A 21,424-nucleotide genomic window follows, 5' to 3' on the forward strand; every position below is an offset into this window, starting at 1 on the left:
TGAAAAATGTTGTGTAGCTTATTGATGTTTTAAGGTTGATATGAGTCTTGTTATCCAGATATTTCCAATTAATTTTTTTTATGTTCATTTATTGCCACTAAATAGTGGTTAAAACATACTCTTCTGTTATCTCATTAAATTAAGATATGGGTGAGATGGAGGTATCAATATGTTTTTAGTATTGTTACCTTATTGAAAAATGAAATATTTTCTGTAAAGGTATCCCAGATTGAATGGTGTGTTGATGTTTTTTTCAAATAACTTATTTTATTCACAAAATATTCACTAAACCTTCATGTAAATTTAATAATAGTTTTACATTGCTTCTCTTAGTCTTGCATACAAATTGCATTTATTTTGTGTCATAAGGTTTTTTAAATTGCTACGCTTCCTTTATTGCACACAATTGAAGAATCTTCAAATCTGTAGCACAGTGAACATTAATAGTCAACTATGGTGAAGTTTTGCTAAATTAAATTAAGGTTTTTAAAAAAATTTTTATCTTTTATTTCTTTTTATCTTGATGTCCAGATATTTATATTTAAACCACATTGTTTTTATCAAATTATTTAATGATGTTGAACGTTATAAAAACTCCAGTTGATGTTGAATGTTTCAAATACTCCAGTTGGCGTTGAATGTCTGTTTTAAATAATCCAGTTGATGTTGAATGTTTCAAATACTCCAACTGATTTTAAATGTTTCAAATACTCCAGTTGATGTTGAATGTTTCAAATACTCCAGTTGGTGTTGAATGTCTGTTTCAAATACTCCAGTTGATGTGGAATGTTTCAAATACTCCAGTTGATGTTGAATGTTTCAAGTACTCCAGTTGATGTTAAATGTGTCAAATACTCCAGCTAATGTTGAATGTTTCAAGTACTCCAGTTGATGTTGAATGTGTCAAATACTTCAGTTAATGTTTAATGTTTCTAGTTGTTTCTGTTGACGCCATCTTGATTAAGTAGTTAACTATTTTTTGATAAGTTTAGATGTACAAATGGTATATAGGTACATAGTTACAGATGTTTACATAATTTAGTTAATTTTACCAGTTTTTCTTTTCTCTTTTTTCAAAATAGAAATATTAAACTCATTAATAATGATACTTAAATATTATCTTGAAATACTCCACTTGTAAACATATATTTTAGTGCTGGAAATGTAAAATCTGTTTCTGGTTAATTTAAGGATGTTAAATTTGAAGTATAAATTTGCATTATTTAGCTTTAGTTTTTTTTATACAATATTTTTTATGCAACACCTTTTTTTATTCAAAGGTGTCTTTAAGTATGATATAGATACTATTTTGCAGAAGAAAACATAGCTTAATAACAGAAAAAAATAAATTCATAAGGCATGCTATCGGAAAAATCTGCCCACCTTTCTTGATCAAAAAAGGTTGTAAGAAAGCTTAAATGTATTTAAATCAATATATTTCTGAAAAATTAAGACTGTAAAGATTACATATTAATAGGGAAAAAAAAAAAAAATTAAGTTTTACAGAAAATTCTGACTTTCTTTTTGATGCCTCCCATAAGTTTCTGGACAGAGTGATTTTTGTAAGTTTTAGCAGCATAATCCCATTTTCCCTTCAAATCTGTAGCTGATTTTACTGTTTTTCCACTTAATTGTGGCTAAATCAGGCCAAAACAATACTGAAGTACTTCTATGAGCTTTAATTAGTCGTTTTATACGAGAAAGACAACATTTCACGTATTCCGAAGATTTCATTATGCCTTAAACAAACATGAACTGGCAATTTTTTGCCGCCAGAGCAAAGTGCCTGCCAAATCATCAATTTTTTCGAAAATTTATCAGTCATTAAATACTTGTATTTATCACTCACATTTCCTCTTATTTTAGAAGCATAGTAGCACTGCCCAGGAATTTGTTTAAAATCCATTTTAACATAAGTTTCGTCGTCCATCAAAATGCATCCATTATGTTTTGTTAACAAGTTGTCATACAACTTTCGAGCTCGACTCTTTGCGGTTAAATTTTGTTTATCGTTTCGATTTGGCATTTTAACTACTTTAAAACTTTGATATCCAAGTCTCTGTTGCCATTTATGTACAAAAAAATCGGAAACCAGTTTTTTCGCTTGATATCTATCAGACCAATCAGGATGTTCTTCCAATGAAGTCTCCAACCGTTCCAAAGGTGGGCAGATTTTTCTGATAGCATGCCTTATTAAAAATAGTCTAAGTTGCTGTTATATATAGTCTTATTATTTTCTTTTGTTCCTCCAGTTTGATGTTACTTTATTTAGTAAATTAAAAAAATATGTTATACACATGTATTTTTTAGTAAAAAAACTTGTATTGAACCTTTGCGACAATGGACATACTTTTCAAGAACTGTAATTGCAAAAAAAAATAAGATTTGCAGCAGTTGCAGGATGAAATCAATCAAATATGTTTGTGATTATTACACTTTTTTAAAAAGTGTAACTCGAATAAACTATGAAAAACTTTTTAAACTTCATGAAGGTGATAAAAATACACTTCTCACCATTTCCCACCATTTTTTGTCAGAGAACAAAGTAATGTTAATAGTTTGTTCTTTATTAGATTAAGTGGCTTTTTTCAGCATTTGTTTCATTGTTTTCTGATAGGAGTTGTTTGAAACACCTTCTTATAGATAGAAATGACCATCTGGTCATTTATTGCTTTATTATTAGTGTCATGTTAATAGTTTGTTCTTTATTAGAACAAACTATTAACATGACACTAATAATAATGACACTAGTAATAAAGCAATAATAAAGAAAACTATTAACAATTGTTATGTTGATTTGACATGCTCTCTTTATTGTTAATCTAAGGAATTTTACTTTAAAAAACTTTTAAGAAAATAACACAAGAATATTTTCAATTTTTTTAACAGAAGTAATACAAGATTTTGAAATGTTTTTTAAAAAGTTTCATTGAAAAATATATATCTTAATATACATGCAAACATGTTGCAACTTATGTTTTTACATTTAAAGTTTTGAATAAAGTTGCTTAGTTAAGGTTCATTTTAGTTTCGAATTTGTGTAACGTAAGTTAAACGTTATTTGAGTAAAAGTTTTCAAAATTTGAAAGAATATTTTTTGTTTTATTATTTCCTAATTTTCTTGAGTAAAGTAAGTTATATATAATATAATATACAAAATAATATATACATAATACAGGGGCAGATTTAGGGTTTATTCCTCCTTTAGCGAAATTTGTTGTGTAAATTTCTGACCCCCCCCCCAACCAGTCTCACAATCCCATTTCTTTCATGCACAACTACTGTCAGGTGCCAAAGAAACGCCCCCTACCAATTCATTAATTGGAATTTTTTCCCATCTAACTGAATATTTCAAAAAAATCTCGCTTTACCTTATTTTTATGACCTCCCTCCCTGTTTACTTTGCACACAAGAGTTTTATGACTGAGTCAAATTTTTTAAAACTATGTTTGTTAAATATCCTTACTAAATTTGGGTCATTTTTTCTATAAAAAATATCCATAAATTTAAATTGAATTAAAATTATACCTATGTCGGATTTTTAAATTCTGAACAAAAATAGTACAGTCAAATTTCTATTTATTAAGTATAAACTAAATTCAGAATATATGCTAATACTCCACCTCCACAGTGTAAAGGTTGAAAAAAATCTGTCTGGAAGGTATTTGTTTAAAGCACATGAACCATTTCAGGGTTCCTTCCTATTCATGTGTACGATTTTTTATGCAGAACGATTGACGCATATGACAGAAAAATACACCATCAATGAGCAAACTGCTTTTCCCTGCACATTTTTATTCCTGGATTACATATAAAATATAATATATTATGGCAATGTGCAGTAGTGGATCAAGACTTTTTGGGGCCCAGGGCTGTTTTAAAGCAGGAGGCCTCTTTCCATGGTAAATCAAAAAATTTATTTTCAGAGTTTCTTTTAAATATATATTTTTTTATGAACAGAAGCCTCCAAAACTGTAGAGCCCAGGGCTTTAACACTGGCAATGTAATTCCATAAGGAAATATGCAAATGTTTTTAAAACTTTAAAAAGTTTAAAAAATTATATACCTACTGAACACAATCCACATTTTTAGATAAATAACGGATTTAGATAATGCTATCTTCAAAACATTATTAAAATTTTTTACTTACCACTGCTATTCTATTAAAGTAAGAATCTATAATACGCCAACTAGCAAATACTTTTATTCTAAACTATACTTTTATACTTTTATTCTAAACTAAATGCTAAACTATAGTGGCGGTTACAAGATTTTATCAAAAACTATAGTGGCGGTTACAAGATTTGATCAAAAACTATAGTGGCGTTTACAAGATTTGATCAAAAATAAATTCAAATAATGCAAACAAAACATTTACAAACAAACTTTACAATCCTTTAGAACCTTTTTTTTTCAATAAGTAAAGGTAACTTGCAGGTAACACATTACGTGTAATTAAACCAATAAAAAATACAACTCTTAGATGGTGCTTAAAACTTCTAAATTTTGGCACCAACCATCAACTGTATAATTTAAATAAAATAAGACTGATTAAGAAGAAATATATATAACTGACAGTTATTGCTAGGCATCAAGCTTTAGGCAACATCAGTCAGTTGTATTTTTTTTGAAAAAAAATGTTGCTTATATTACAATTGACATCATGCAAAATCTAAATTTAAAAATCATAGATGTTTACATATAAAAACATCATAATAGCAATATTATAAAACTAGCAGTTTATACTTTACTAAGACAAGCATGTGTTTTATAATAATACTGTAAAAACTATAAAAATAAATATAAAATGCTATAAAAATGTTGTAAATTACAAACTGCTAGCATAGTTTTGTAATATTGCTGTTGTGATGTATATATGAATCTTTTTTATATTGATATTTATATATATATATATATATATATATATATATATATATATATATATATATTATATCTTTTATATTTTATTAATATATAAAAAATATATACCTATATAAAAAAATATATATATGTTTACATATACAAACATAACAGCAGCATTATCACAAAACTATGCTAGCAATTTTTATGTTACAAAAAGAGAAAATAAATTACTAATTATAATTATTACTATTATAAATCATTGTTTACTTTTTGCAAATTCATAGAACTGCAAATGAAGCACAAAATTATCTTCACTGAAGATAATTTGTTGCTTTATTGCATAACAGCTTAAAGTAAATAAAGCATTATAAACGGTTAATAGCTTTTTAAATAGATACAAGTTTATCCAATTTCGAGCTTTTGATGTTTGTTTCTGAACAGAAATTTTGGTTAAGATGAATGCAGGTTTTCTTTATATAGAAAGCATAAAGAATTTATTTCATAAGACAACTTGCAAATTTTATTTAATCAAACTACATCGTTTTGCTCTAAAGCCATTCGTACATAACAAATGTCAGACATCGTTAATAAGGCACTTAAAGAACTTTATATTTGCTAACTGCACAACCTTTAAGCATCTTATCGCCTCATTTATCTATTTTTTTTAAGTTGCACAATTAATTCCTAGACTTTTTATCTAGATCCAGTTCAGATTAGGCAGATTGACCACTTAGTTCCATACTACTTTAGGCATAATTTAAAGGGATCCCAAACTCCCAACACATGCTGTGTTCATATTAAAGATAGTGTTAAAAAAAGAGGTTTGAACCAAGTTTTTTGATTAAGAATAAATAATGAATGCATACCAAGAAAAACTAATCTTGTTGTTTTAACCGAAGCTAGCCTTCTCCATTTTACTCAAAAACTTGGAGTCTTTAAGTTATACATTGCAATCTACAAACTTCGGCGATTCCTTTGAAGCGCATTTAATTCATGAAAGTTTTAGTATTTAACGTCACAGAAGACTTTTGACAAATGAAAAATGTAATTAAACAAAGCTGCATTTTTCTACTTTAATTTAAAAAGTACGTTGTAGTATTTTTTTAACATTTTTTAAACAAATTTTTATTATTTTAACAAACATCGCAAAAAAAATTTTGTAAAAAGTAAAAATAATTAAATATTTTTGTTTTATAGGAGCAACTTATTTTTTACAGATATCTTAATAGTTTTTAGATTTATACATCTTACTTATATTTCTTTTGTTTTTAAATTAAAACAATTATTAAAGCTTTACTTACCAATCTTATGATTTTCATACAAGTATTTTACATTATATAGAACGTTATATATACAGTCTCTTGATTTTGTGCAAGAGAGTGTAGTATTATATATTTAGAATCTTACTTATTTTCATTTAAACAATGGGAACTATTTTCTAATTCTCTGGTCATTTTTACACATGACATTTTTTGTTGTACCCGTTGAAAAAAAGTATTTATTAACAATTACTTTCATTAACTGACAGTATTAATTAGAGATATTTGATGAACTGTTAAATTTTTATATTATAAAAAACTTGATTATGCTGATTTAATTTAAATTGCTAAATTTGCTAAATTGGATATGGATACAAAGGAAATATTATATTTTGAATATGATTTTTGATAACGACACTTTTAAAATGTTGACAACTCCATACCAATTAGAACCTGTTAAGGTTATGAAAAAAAGTACTAAAATACGCTAAACAATACATTTGACAGTAGTTTCAGATTTGAAAATTTGTGAAAGGATATGTAAGATGCTGGTTTTGCATTACAAGTACAACCAATAACAGCACAAGTTGGCATTATAAATTTTGATTATAAGTTTACTGTTCAGTATTTTATAACCATCAAATTGAAAACATGAAGTATGTATGTTTTTTCCCATTTTATACAATTAACATTTAACAAAAATACAGGAAAATTATTATTAATTAACGCAATAATTTACACATTAATTAATGGCATTAATTCAAGACAGATGGTAATTTAAATTGTCAAAATGTCGTAATGCGCGTTAAAAAACATGCGATATTGTGTTGTTTATTTGATTGTTGTTGTTTATGTTGTTTATGTTGATTATTTTCATCAATATCAAAATAGTCCCAGATTGGACTGATTTTTGCTTTGCTCATTGTTGATTCATTTTTAACTAAACTTTATCTTTAAGTTTAATAATTTAGTTGTTTATTTTTTATTTACAATTGTTATAAAAAGACTTTAGTACTCCCTCATTAAAATCATTTGTTTTAAATATATTTCGACATGATTATTCAAACTAATTTTTTTTTATTTGACTTCCCGAATTTCATGCAAAGTAAATTCAGACGAAATATTGTCTAACCAAATAAAAATGCTGTTACTAATTTTGTACGGGTATTTAATATAAAATTTTTTTTATCAGAATCTTGATTGAGATAATAAACATTTATCATTTATTAACATTAAACCTAGCGCAATAACAATTTATAACAACAAACCAGCATAAAATATTTAAGATTTTTAATATCTTTTTATATGTTAAAAGTAGAAAATAAATAACTAAACAAATAATGAAAAAATTTTTGAATAAAAATAAATAAAAATTTTTCCAGAGTTTAACTTGTCGAAAAGTCCACCGTGACATCAAATACTAAAACTTTTATGAATTAAATGCGCTTCAAAGGAATCGCCGAAGTCTGTAGATAAATAATTTAAAGACTCCAAGTTTTTGAGTAAAATGGAGAAGGCGTGCTTCGGTTAAAACAACAAGATTAGTTTTTCTCAGTATGCATTCATTATTTAATTTTAATCAAAAAAACTTGGTTCAAACCTTTTTTTTCAACGCTATTTTTAATATGAACACAACATCTGTTGGGAGTTTATGATCTCTTTAACTTTCGTTAGTTAAAGTGATTAAAAATACACACCTTGTACCAAATTAGATTAGGCAAAACTTATTTTGCCGAATGCATGAAAAAGCTATTTGCCGAATCATAGTTTGTAACACTCCCGCGCTTATTGTAATTAAGTTACTCATCAGCAACGCTGAAACCCTATATAATGTAAAAAATGCCCGATGGAATTTAAAATGTAAAGTAATTTATTACATCTTAATTTACATTTTAATAATTATATAATATTTCTCCTTAGGCGGCCGCCTAATATGCCAAACTCTAGATCTGCCCCTGTAATATACAAAACCAATGTGTTATGTATACATGTTATATATAATATGTATATATGTAATATATACATATTATGTACAATATATATATATATATATATATATTAGGGTGGAGTGAATTTTAGTTTTTTGTACAATTCGTTTAGCCTGGGTGTGCAAAAGTTGTCTATTCATTTCAGAAATACTCTGGAAAAATATCAATGCTCTAGAAAATTATCTTGAGGTTCCTCAAGACCTTTAAAATTTTAATGGGTCCCTAATATGTAAAAAAAATTTTTCCAAAAATATGTCATGTTGGGTCTCAAAAGAAGCAACATTTTATAAAAATTTCAAAAATAACAATTATTTTATAAAAAAAATTATTATTTAAGATTTTTTTGAAATTATAATTAAAAAAAATAATTGTTATTTTTTAAATTTTTATAAAATTTTGCTTCTTTTGAGACCCAACATGACATACTTTTGAAAAAATTTTTTTTACATAATATTAGGGACCCATTAAAATTTTAAAGGTCTTGAGGAACCTCAAGATAATTTCCTAGAGCATTGATATTTTTCCAGAGTATTTCTGAAATGAATAGACAACTTTTGCATACCCAGGCTAAACGAATTGTAAAAAAAACTAAAATTCACTCCACCCTAATATATATATATATATATATATATATATATATATATATATATATATATATATATATATATATATATATATATATATATATATATATATATATATATATATATATATATATATAATATATCTATATAAAATATACATATCTATATATATATATATATATATATATATATATATATATATATATATATATATATATATATATATATATATATATATATATGTATATATATATATATATATATATATATATATATATATATATATATATATATATATATATATATATATATATATATTAAAACAACTTTTTTTTTAATATTATTATAGCTTTGTTTTTTTGTATTATTACTTATAAAATTTTTATATATTACCGCTTCTTTTGAGACCTAACATGATACACTTTTGAAGAAATTTTGTTTTAATAATTATAGGAACCCATCTGATATTTAGCTACACCTAGAAATTCTTTTTTTTAATATATATATTTTTATGTATATATATATATATATACATATTTATATCTTTAAAAGTGATTTATTATATGATATGTTTATAAATATATAAATTGATTTTAATAAAAAAGGCAGCGTTTAACTATTTTTTAAATATATTTTAATATAATATATTAATGATATTTTGCTGACCTATTGTGGTCAGCATCATCAGGTAATGAAAAAGTTGTTACAAAATAATAATAATAAACGGTTTGTTTTATGTTTTTTTGTAACGTTTTTTTTATTACCTGATGATGCTGACCATAATAGTTCAGCAAAATATCATTAATATATTATTATATCAAAATATATTTAAAAAATAGTTATACACTGTCTTTTTTATTAAAATCAATTTATATATTTTTATATTTATATATAAATATATTTATATATATATAAATATATTTATATATATAAATATATTTATATATATATATATGTATGTATGTATGTATGTATGTATGTATGTATGTATGTATGTATGTATGTATGTATGTATGTATGTATGTATGTATGTATGTATGTATGTATGTATGTATGTATGTATGTATATATATATATATATATATATATATAAACACATACATATATGTACATTTTTTTAATTTTTTATCAAGATAGACAATGTCAGAGAAAAAAGGCCAACGAACTAAAGGAAACACAAAGGTAACACTTGCAGTTTTAATAAAATTTTTAGGTTTTTTTTTTTTTTGCACGATCAATGATGAGTATGTGTGTGGTGGAGAACCTAACTATATATATTAAAGGTTTAGTCTAATCTTATAGAGTTTTATTTTTTAGCCTTCTAGTAGTAGTCGTGCAGCACAGTTTTTACAACAAGAAGGTCAAAAAGAATTTACAATGTTTTCAGGACTTAATGGAAATGCTTTAACACAAGTAAATGATAATTCTATGCTTGATGGAGAGTTGAAAATGTTGTTACGAAAAATGTCTAAAAAAGATACAATAACGAAAATAAAGGTAATTATTCACCTATTACTTTAATGAATATTTATTTGGATCTTGGCTATCTTTTATTTACAAACAAAAGGTTATACTAAATAAAATAGACCCCGACCAAATTACCAACAGAAATTATTTAAAGTTGTTTAATTTTATCAGTCTTTTTATAAAGTATATATATGATAAAGTTATTTTATTTAAAAAGTAAATATAAAGGAGTGTTCCTTATAATATTTTTTCTTTTAAATTATTCACCTCCTCAAGGCTGAGAAGGCCACTACATAACTCTATAACTCCGAAACACAAACCTCGACAAACAAGGCTGCTGCGCGGGGAAACAAGTTGAGCGCAGTACTACCAGGGACGTGGTGGGGATTGAATTCGGAACTTCTCTCTTATAAGGCGAGTGCTTTAACACCACACCACTACCTTTTTTTGTAAAATGTTTAAAATACTTTGTGTTATTTTCTATATGTACAGAAACATATTAAAAAAAAAAAAAAATCTTTTTATTCTCCTTATTTTATTTTTTCTCTCTCAAACCTTTGAAACACCTTGTTAAAGATTGCTGCATGGAGAAACACTATATTCCACTAGTTTGAACCTTTACATTGTGAGCTGATTTTTTTTTTAAACTTGTCTGCTTCTGCATTTAAATCAGATAAATAAAATCACTTGATATTAAAGGTATAAGAAATTATTCTTTTTCTAAATACTTGTTGACCAATAATCAGAATGCACAAAGTTCTTAAGCATTTCTCTTTACCTTTTGCCCATAATGGTTAGTGTGTTTTCTGCCTTATCCTTTCTGCACATGCCTCATACCAAAATATTACTTGTGCAGGATGCAAACTATGCTGGTGGACTTTTCTTTGGTTTCCTGTACCCTAAAATTGCATGTTTTGTTTACTAACAAATATCTTTAGTTGGAAATAGACCTCATTTCGCATAAGAATGTAAATTAAATTAATTTTTCTTTTTTTTTTGTTTGATAAACCTTCTTATTATCTTATAGGGATAGACATTTATTCTTATAGGGACATTCATTGTGCAAGGTTCATAACATGTTCATTTGCTGTAATTGCCTTTTTATATACACTTATTATATATGCTTCTGCATACACAGTAAGTTTAGTCTTGCTATCTCTCTGTACATGGTCTACAAGCACTAGGTATATCCAACATCCTTATAGATATATTTAGGACTGTCAAAAATCATAAAAATTCCTGCACAGGTGTCCGCCAAATAAACAGATGGATACCCGTTAAAAGAACAATATTTTCTATAAAAGTTGTTCTTATAAACAGTCATTAAAAACTTTTAATTTAATGATGTCATTTTTTTAGAATTATTCATTTTCACTTAACTTCTAAATTTTATTTTACTGTAAGTATCCAGGTTACACAAGTCCCATTACGGTTTAAAAATTCTAGCGTATCCACTGTTTCCATTGCTAAAGATGCATGCCATCAATTGACCACATATCCAGCAGTCAAGAAAGTATGGTAGTAAATTCGTTATATTGAAACTTGTAAGCTAAAGAAATTTGTTTTACTAATAATTGATATATATATATATATATATATATATATATATATATATATATATATATATATATATATATATATATATATATATATATATATATATCACTTAAATATAAATATATATATATATATACATCACTTAAAACAAAAATTAGCAAAGAAGTTTCTAGCATAAATATTATAGTGCCAATATATATAATAAATAACAATTCAAAAAAAAAATTTGAAAAATTTTATTTTTACCTAACAGGTTTTTTTGTCATAAAATTTCTGTATGTCAGATCGTAAAATTTTTGAATTAAAAAAATCTTAGTGAATTTCAGTCCAATTTTAATTTTATTTGTGCATGACATAAAAAAAACTGGTATAATGATTGGCTTAAAAAAAACCAAGATTAAACTAGAGCTGACGGTGACTGTGAGTCTGGGGAGGGGTCTGTTCTCAGACTTTTCCTTTTTTTAGAAATTTCAAGTAATATTAATTAATAATAAAAAAATTCAATTACAAAAAAAATTCTACCTACCAGGGAACTTGTTTTTTTTTAAGATGTCAGATCGTAAAATTGACATTTTAAAAGTAATTAACTTTTAGTCCAATTTTTATGTTATTTGTGTCTAAACAGATAAAATAAAAAATAAAAAAATAATTAAAAAAATGGCATTAGGATTAACTATTTGTTTAGCAAAATTACATATTCATGTTGAAACATATTTACAGTATAATTAGTCAAATTCAAGTGTCTTTTAAAAAAATGTTTCTTAAATTTTTTTTAGAGTGCAGCTTAGGCATTAATAGTCTATGATTCATCCTGGTCCTAACAAATCCATCTCTTCTCTTAAATCCACAAACAGATGCAGATGCATCTGTCATCTCTTTTACCGCTCTTTCACAAGACTGTGTGTGTAGTGAAATGAAAGGTGCTTCAAAAGGTGTCTCTAAGAAAAAGATCTTTTATAGGTATTTGACAAGTAAATACAGGTTCTGATTTATGTGCTTGTATGTATATAGCTCCCAGATTGAGTTGAACTTTCCTCCTTGGCCTGAATCGAGTAACTCCATACTCTGAACCTTTCCGTATCTCTTTTTTATGTATCATTTTTTATGTACTGAGTTGCAATTTATTTTATCTCATCTTCCTATTTTCTCAGCAGTCTTATCATTGTAACTAAGTTCTGGATCCTCAACAATACTGTGTTTCAGATTTTATACCATGTGAGAACTACCCATTTAAAAAGTAGTATAAAAAGGGCATTTCAGCTCATTTTTTTTTAACCATATCCCTAACAATAATCTCATAAGTCATTTTAACCATAACTCTATCCATAATCTCATATCATATTTCAACCATTATCCGTAACCATAATTTCTTAACTTATTTCAACCATAAACCTATCCATAATTTCTGAGCTAAAAAAAAATAATATATATATAAAATAATGGTAGCATAACAACCATATATTAATATATTCGTCATAACTATAAACTCTGAGCTAAAAAAATTTTGTAATTTTGTAATTATAAATCAATTTTTTTAAATTAAGCTAAAGCTAATTGATTTCATAACTGAAATCTATGCGTAATAGTAAAGCATGTCCTATTAAATAACTAATTTTACAGACTTATCAATTCTTTATTGTCAACCTATGAGTTGAACGACTCAGAATATCCATACCACTTTACTAATGATTTGTTTTTGAGTTTACGAATAACTTATTCAATCCTAAATATGTTTTGATCAGTTATTTGCAGTTCTTATTCATAAAACGTACCTTGTATTTCTTCACCATTATCATCAGTTATTTTATACGTTGGTGGATCTGTGAACTGAATCTGTGATACTGTAAAAACTTTTTCAGTCCATCTAGGTGTGTACCTTTTTTCAAACGTTCCTTTCTTTTTAATTATCCTAACTCTATTACCAATTGAAAACTTTGGTTTTACAAACTCTGATTGTGCATTTCTATTTAGATTTAACCAAACAATATTTTCTTTTTATTTGTTTTTTTATTCGAAGTTTGTTTGCAAGTTTGTCAGTCCATTTCAATTCTCTATCTTTGTCTTTTTACTGATTGTTGGTAATTTTTTTCAACACCTAGCCCAAACTTTGCTTTAGATGATATAATAGGTTTTATAATACCTTGTTCAATTCTTTCACGTATTGTCAGATTTTTAATAGCATCCATTCCTTCGAGCATAATTTTATCAGCTAAATTTCTTTTTGCTGTGTACTCAAAGTATTTATAAGCAAGATCGTGATGGTAAGCTGCATTATCAACTCTATCTACAGGTTTGCTCCATTCTTTATATGTGTCAGTAGAAGTTAATCGTTCATCTAAATTAGTATCAGGACCTGCAAAGTTCATACCAGGTAAATGCATTTCACCTAGAAACTTTGACCATGGTAGTTTTATTTTACTTGTTGCTGAATTAATTGAGCCAACTAAATCACCTCCTGTTTTTGCTGATAGGAATTTATTTTTTGTTGTTCTACAAATAGCACAAGTTCCACGTTGCATATTTCTTTTGTTTTTACTCACAACGTTTTGTAAGTCTAGTGTATTTGTTTTGTTTTTGCATTGAACACAGTACATTTATATATATATATATATATATATATATATATATATATATATATATATATATATATATATATATATATATATATATATATATATATATATATATATATATATATATATATATATATATATATATATATATATATATATATATATATATATATATATATATATATATATATATAGAAAAATGAAATTCTTAAATATATAAAATGGATATTATAGATTTAACATGGAATATTAATAAAGGTAATCGTAATAATAGTTATTACCTAAAAGTATAAGAGGAATTATTGTTGGAAAGCCAGGTTGTGGAAAAACTACTTTATTATCGAATTTACTTTTAAAACCTGCTTGGCTAGACTATAATAGTTTACAAGTTTTTGGAAAATCTCTTTTTTAACCAGAATACAAAATATCAAAAACAATCTTTTGAAAAAAAATTACCAAAAGAAGTTATTCTTGAACTATTTAAGTTACAAGGTGAAATAAAAAAATTGAATGCTAACCCTGAGTTTATAATTGAAGACAATTCAAAAAATTTAAATGAGAAAACAGATATGGAGTGCAAGTTTTTTGAAACAGCAGAAGATGTACCAGATCCTGAAGATCTTGATATTAACAAGAATAATTTGATGATATTTGATGGTTTACAATTAAGAAAGCAAAATAAGTGTGAAATATATTATATAAGATCAAGGCATAGTAATGTAGATTGTTTCTATTATGCGCAAAATTATTTTGAGTTACCTAGGAGAACTAAAAAAGAAAATGCAAATTTTATATGTTTATTTCCGCAAGATTCAAAGAATTTAAATCACATTTATTATGATCATGTTTTAAATGATATGTCAAATGATGAGTTTAAAATTTTTTGTAAGAAAGCTTGGTCAGAACCTCATGGGTTTGTTATTATAGATCTTTCTTCTAAAAGAGATTATGGAAAATATAGAAGTGGATTAAATTGCTTTTATATACTAACTTGTGAATTTTAAAATATTTTTTTTATAAAAAAACAAATTATCTTGTATATAAAAAAAAACAAAAAATGCCTTGTTTAGTAAAAAGCAGAAATAGCAATAACATAAAAACTAGGTTTGCTCCTATTATCGAACTTAGTGAAGATAAAGTATATGAAATGGCTCTAGTTAGTTTAGAGACATATTACAGTTTTCCTACAAACAACTTTTTCTTCAAACAACAATTTTAGATATAACACAGATAATACAGCAACTTGGATTGATATAAGCATTCCAGAAGGATGTTATGAGATTACTGATATAAATGATTACATTATATTTACTATGTCTCAAAACGGTAGTAATGTTGCAGGAGTTGCAAATATTTCAATTGAAGCAAATAATAGTACATTAAAAACAGTTTTAAATATTGCATCTGGTTTTAATGTTGATTTTACAACTCCAAACTCAATTAGGACTGTTTTAGGTTTTGATAGTCTAGTATTTTCATCAGGTTCCTATCAATCAACTAATATTGTGAACATATTGAGAGTTAACAGTATACGAGTGACAAATGATATAGTAGGATCATCATATGTAAATGAAGGAACACAAAACATTGTATATTCATTTTTCCCAAGTGTAGGCCCTGGATTTAAAATTATTCAAGAGCCGTTAAACTTATTTTATTTACCAATAATACTAAAAATAATTTCAAAAATGGACACTAAAGTGGTTGATCAAAATGGAAATCCTTTGAATTTACAAGGCGAAGAATTGTCTATTAGATTTCATATAAGAGAAAAAAAAAATGTTTATAATATAAAATGAGTAAATATACTAATATTAAAATAAATGTTTCGCAGGGGCAATTAGAAAAATTTAAAAAAGCAATTGAAGATTGTTATGGAGTTAGTATTAAATTATCACATTCAGATCTTAATGGTGAACATGTATTAGCTGTAACAAATACACAATTGAATAGAGTTAAAAGAGCATATGAAAATGGTATGGGTTTAATAATTAATTTAAGTAAAACACAACTAGCTCACAATACTCAAATAGACGGAGGATTTATTGGTGCTCTTTTTCCTTTACTTGGTTCAGCTGGAAGATTTTTATTATCAAGTGTTGCTTCAGCACTTGCAACAGGACTATTAACAGGAGTAGGCTCAGCAGCTGGATCAGCTATGGTTGATAAAGTTGCTGGAAGAGGTGTTGTGTACCTAAAAAAGAATGGGCAAGGAGTTAAAATGACTATTGCAGGATCTGGTTTATATTTGAGACTATGGAGTTAAGGATGTTCTGTAGGTGATGGATTGTACTTACAGAGTGGAAATGGATATACATCAACAGGATCAGGTTTATTATTAGGAACAAATTCACCATTTGCTAATATTCCATTTTTAAATATAATTTTTTTAAAATATTTTTTACACATAAAATGTCAAGAAATAATCCACCAATACATAAATTTATAAACAAATACAAAAGAGTTGAGCTTCTTAAAATACTTCTACATTCTAAGGTACACAGAGATTTAGAGCACCCTTCAGTATTAATAAGTGAGAATAGATATGAAATATTTGCACAAAATGACATTACAATAAAATCTCTATCACATCAATATATTCTTTTAAAGTTTGGTGTAGTAGTTAATGAAGGTGTTGCGTTAGTTTCATTAAAAGAAGAACTTAAATTAAAAATGTTAAGTTTACAAAATTCTGTAATATCAGAGACTGTTGATGATATTGTAGTCAATGTTGTCAATAATTCTTATTCTGATGTATTGATTAAAAAAGGAGATTTTTGTTAATTTATTGTAAATTTTTTTAAAAAAATAATTTTTTTACTTATTAAAATGGAATACAAAATTGATTATAATAAAGATTATAATAAAGATTATAATAAAGAATATAATAAAATTTACCCATCTCTTCTAAATTTACCTAATGGAGAAAGTCAGGTGATTGCTGCCCATGTATATCGTCTAAATAAAATTAATGAGATTCAAAAAGAAATAGAGAGTGAGAAAGAAAAGAGAAATATGTTAAATAAAAAGTACCATAGAGCTGTGAAAATAATTTCAACAATTGATAATGCATTACTAGCAAGCACTATGACACTTGGAACTATTGGAATTGGCTTTTTAGCAACAATAATTGCAGCACCATTAGTTATTGTATGAGAGGGTATAGCATTAGGAGCAGGTGTTTTATCATTAATAGGAGGACAAGTTAATAAAAAATTAAATTTAAAAGCAGAAAAGCATGACAAGATTAAGGTACTTGCTGATTCAAAACTAAATACAATAAGTGATTATATTTCTAAAGCTTTAAAAGATGGTTATTTAAATGAAGATGAATTTGAATTGATACTTGGTGAACTTGTAAAATTTAAAGACATGCTTGAACAAATTAGATCAAAAACAAAAGCTGAAATTGCTGAACAAACTAAGGAATCATTAATTAAACAAGGAAGAGATGAAGCAATTAATGTACTACAAAGTAGATTCAGTAAAAATGTAAACGTAAAATCACAAAATAATTTATTAAAATAAAACAAAGCATAAAACACAACATAACGATTTATGCTGTGTTTTTTTATCTTTTTTATATAAAAAAAGCAAAATGTCATTTCTTAAAATTGGAGATCCTGAAAAAAAAGATCAAATTGTTAAAGAGTTCTTAAATACTAAAAAAAGAATACAGCAGAATGGTTTAAATGAAAAGATAGGTGAAACTAATTTACAGTTAGTCTAATAAAAATTGTACAAGCCATTAATTGATAGTCAAGCTGGATTAAAAGAAAACATATCTAAATTGAACGATCAAGCTAATAAATTTGCACTCACTTTTTCAAATGCTCATCCTGAAATAATGGCCGAGCATGCATATAAAGAACTAACTCCTTCTTATGAAGAAACTAAGGACTGTTGCAATTTTTCCAAGCCTCAAGGCTTGGAAAAATTGCAACAGATTATCTAAGAATGTATACTAATAGTAAAAAGTCTACAGATACTACATTTAGAATACATTCTAAAGATGATAAGTTATACATTGGAAAAAAAAAACAATATTTATTAATGATGATGATATAATTATTGATAGTGAAACTAGTAAGTGACCGGGGCCCAGGCCCCAGCCCTGGCAGAGGTTTTTGCAAACCTGGCCCCGGCTAAACAAACACAATTTGCAGGGGTTACTAGCCATGGCTGGATTTTTGTTGTTGTTGTTGCTTTTTTGTTTTTTATTTTGTTCAAGTTTAAATTTGTTATGAAAGTTCAGAAAATATAAGAAAATTCACAAAAATAATATATCCAAATATAATTCACAAATATTTACAATGACAAATAAGAAAGAACAAAGTAGATCAGATGGATACATGGTGTCTTTAAAAGATAGGAAAAGAAGCAATGATCTTAGAGAGAGTATGAGAGTAGTAATTATATTTATCGTGTGTATCAGAGAAGATGATAATGATGCCAATGATTAAGATGATAATGATGATGATCATTGTCATCATCATCATCATAATCATCTTAATCATCATCATCAACTGTATGCTTGATGATGATGATGATATTATGATGATGATGAATTATGATGATGATGATGATGATGATGATGATGATGATAATGATGATGATGATAATGATGATGACAATGATGATAATGATGATGATGATATTATGATGATGATGGTGATGAGTATGATGATGATGATGATGATGATGATGATGATGATGATGATGATGATGTAGAAATGATGATGTAGAGATGATGATGATGATGATGATGATGATGATGATGATGATGATGATGATGATGATGATGATGATGATGATGATGATGATGATGATGATGATGGTGATGACGATGAGATGATATATATACCTTTATATAAAGTATATCATGAATTTTAAATAACAATAATATATTTATAAGGAATATCAATAGTAATGCAGCATCGGTCACAAACCCGGCCCCGGCTATGTTTTATCAGCCCCGGCTATGTTTTATCGACTGGGATTGATATTTAGTCAAATATCAACCCCGGTCGCTTACTAAGTGAAACATATTATGGTACTCCTGGTCTTAGGGAATTGATAACAAAGTTCAATCCTAATAAGGCAATATATAATGAAAATGACCTTAAAAATTATCAAGGTATTTTAATACAAACAGATGCAATTACTACTGAAAACCCATACAAACCAAAGTCATCTCGGAGTGGAAAATACAGAGAAGTAATAGCCCCCATTTGGAGAGATATAAAAGAAAAAAATGGTAAGTGTGAATCAAAAGGAACAGGAGTACAAACTATAGTTCTTCCTAGCGACCCTTAAGCAATAATTGAAATGCTTGAATTACATATAGAAAGCAGGTAATACTAGATCAAGAAATGAAGCTGTTGTAATTTGTGATGAATTATTACGACAAGGTGTAATAAATAGTTCACAGTATAAAGCAATACAAAATAATTTATAATTACATATCAGTGCATATAAAAAATATATATAGTACATAAAAATGCTAATTGTTCATAATAAGAGATATATAAAGAAACATGTTATTGGAGGAAGTGGTATATTCGAAAGTATAAGAGATTTATTTAAACGAATAAAAGTGTCAAATGTAACAAGAGTATCATCAGCTATGTTGAAGAAGTTGGCTGCTAGTGATTTAGGAAAATCTGCAATACTGCTGCTAAATCAGCAGGAAAAGAACTTTCAACATCAGCAATAGAAGCTGCTAGAAATGCTGCAGTTGAAAAAGGAAAACAAATAATTGATAAAGCATCTTCAAAAAAAGTTTCACTATCAAATAATGCTAATAAAAAAATTGAAGAAGTAATTTCAAATTTAAATAATAATGGATCGACAGATCTTATAAATAATGGATCTGAAAGATTTAAAAAAAAAAATGTAGGTGAAGTAGCAACAAATATAAATAAAATAATGATGGGGTCTGCAATAAGATCAGTAAAAAAAAATCTCAAATGAAAATGCTATAAGAATAGAAGATCTAGTTAAAAAAGGACATGGTCTTTGACTTGCTTAGTAGATTTGCATAGTAGACTTGCGTAGTAGACTTGCATAGTAGACTTGCGTAGTAGACTTGCGTAGTAGATTTGCGTAGTAGACTTGCGTAGTGGACTTGTGTAATTTTTATACAATTATTAGTTTTTTAGAATTATCTAATAAAATTTTTATTTAATATTGCATATAAAAAAACAAAACGACAACTTCTGAAGTATTAAATTTTATAGAAGAACCAAGAGTAGATAATGGAGTTGAAAGATTTAAACTCCATGGATATGAGCCAGTGGCTCGTACAAATCTGAATAATGCTGGAGAAATAAGAATCAACATTCTGCTTCACGATTTGTTCACACTCCCATCTGAGGCTTTTCCCTTATTTCAAGGACAACTTGTTAAACTTGCTGATAGATCAGCTTATGCCAATGCAGATGCAGTGATGCTTACAAATAATGGTATTATGCATTTATTTAGACAAATATACCAATTATTAAACCAAGATGTAGAATCTATTTATAATCCAGGTCAAGCAATTTCAATGTTAGGAATGCCTAAATACCCAAATGGCTTTCAATTAGTGCAAGGATTAAATCAGTTGTGGTATAAAGATACTGCAACAACAGCAGTACTTGCTGATAACTCAGGGTTTGCATTAAGACAAGCATACATAATTAAGAAACCAACTACAAAAGCAACATTTTCATTTTGCATACCTTTAAGACACATTTTTGGAAAAGTTAATCTTAATAAAATATCTTTGTTTATGTCACATGTGATCCCATCAGATTTAGAAAGGAATAATCTTTTTAATCTTATCGAATCAAAAGTGACACTTCCAGTAACTTTTCGTGGGCGGTAGTGTAATACTATATATGCTCCACAAGTTACTACATTTTTTTGGAGACTGAACGTTAATTCTTCAATATTTGATCATTGTGACTTGAAAAATATGTACACTTTGCTTAGTCAGCAAATATATCCTGCTGTTGATTATAATTTATCAGTCCCAAATCAGCAATTTTCAAGAGCTTATAGAGATGCATCTGTGTTTAGTGAAAAATATTATGGAATGAATGAATTGATCACAAACAGCAATATACCTCCTTCTGACTATAAAGATTTAT

The 21,424-nt window shown here is 26.5% G+C and overlaps 1 protein-coding gene across 2 annotated transcripts in view; it reads left to right on the forward strand.

The window, feature by feature from the left end:
* Positions 1-21,424, forward strand: part of LOC100211926 (E3 ubiquitin-protein ligase listerin) — a 181,666-nt gene that overhangs the window by 463 nt on the left and 159,779 nt on the right. Inside the window, exons 2-3 of one of the 2 annotated variants that reach the window (XM_065792890.1) lie at positions 9,828-9,876; positions 10,012-10,191. In XM_065792890.1, the coding sequence (XP_065648962.1) occupies positions 9,835-9,876; positions 10,012-10,191 (222 nt within the window). In that variant the 5' untranslated portion in view covers positions 9,828-9,834. The remainder of the gene's footprint in view (positions 1-9,827; positions 9,877-10,011; positions 10,192-21,424) is intronic. The other variant, XM_065792891.1, reaches the window with a different exon arrangement.

Source organism: Hydra vulgaris, chromosome 03, assembly GCF_038396675.1.
Source record: "Hydra vulgaris chromosome 03, alternate assembly HydraT2T_AEP".
NCBI classification, from domain to species: domain Eukaryota; kingdom Metazoa; phylum Cnidaria; class Hydrozoa; order Anthoathecata; family Hydridae; genus Hydra; species Hydra vulgaris.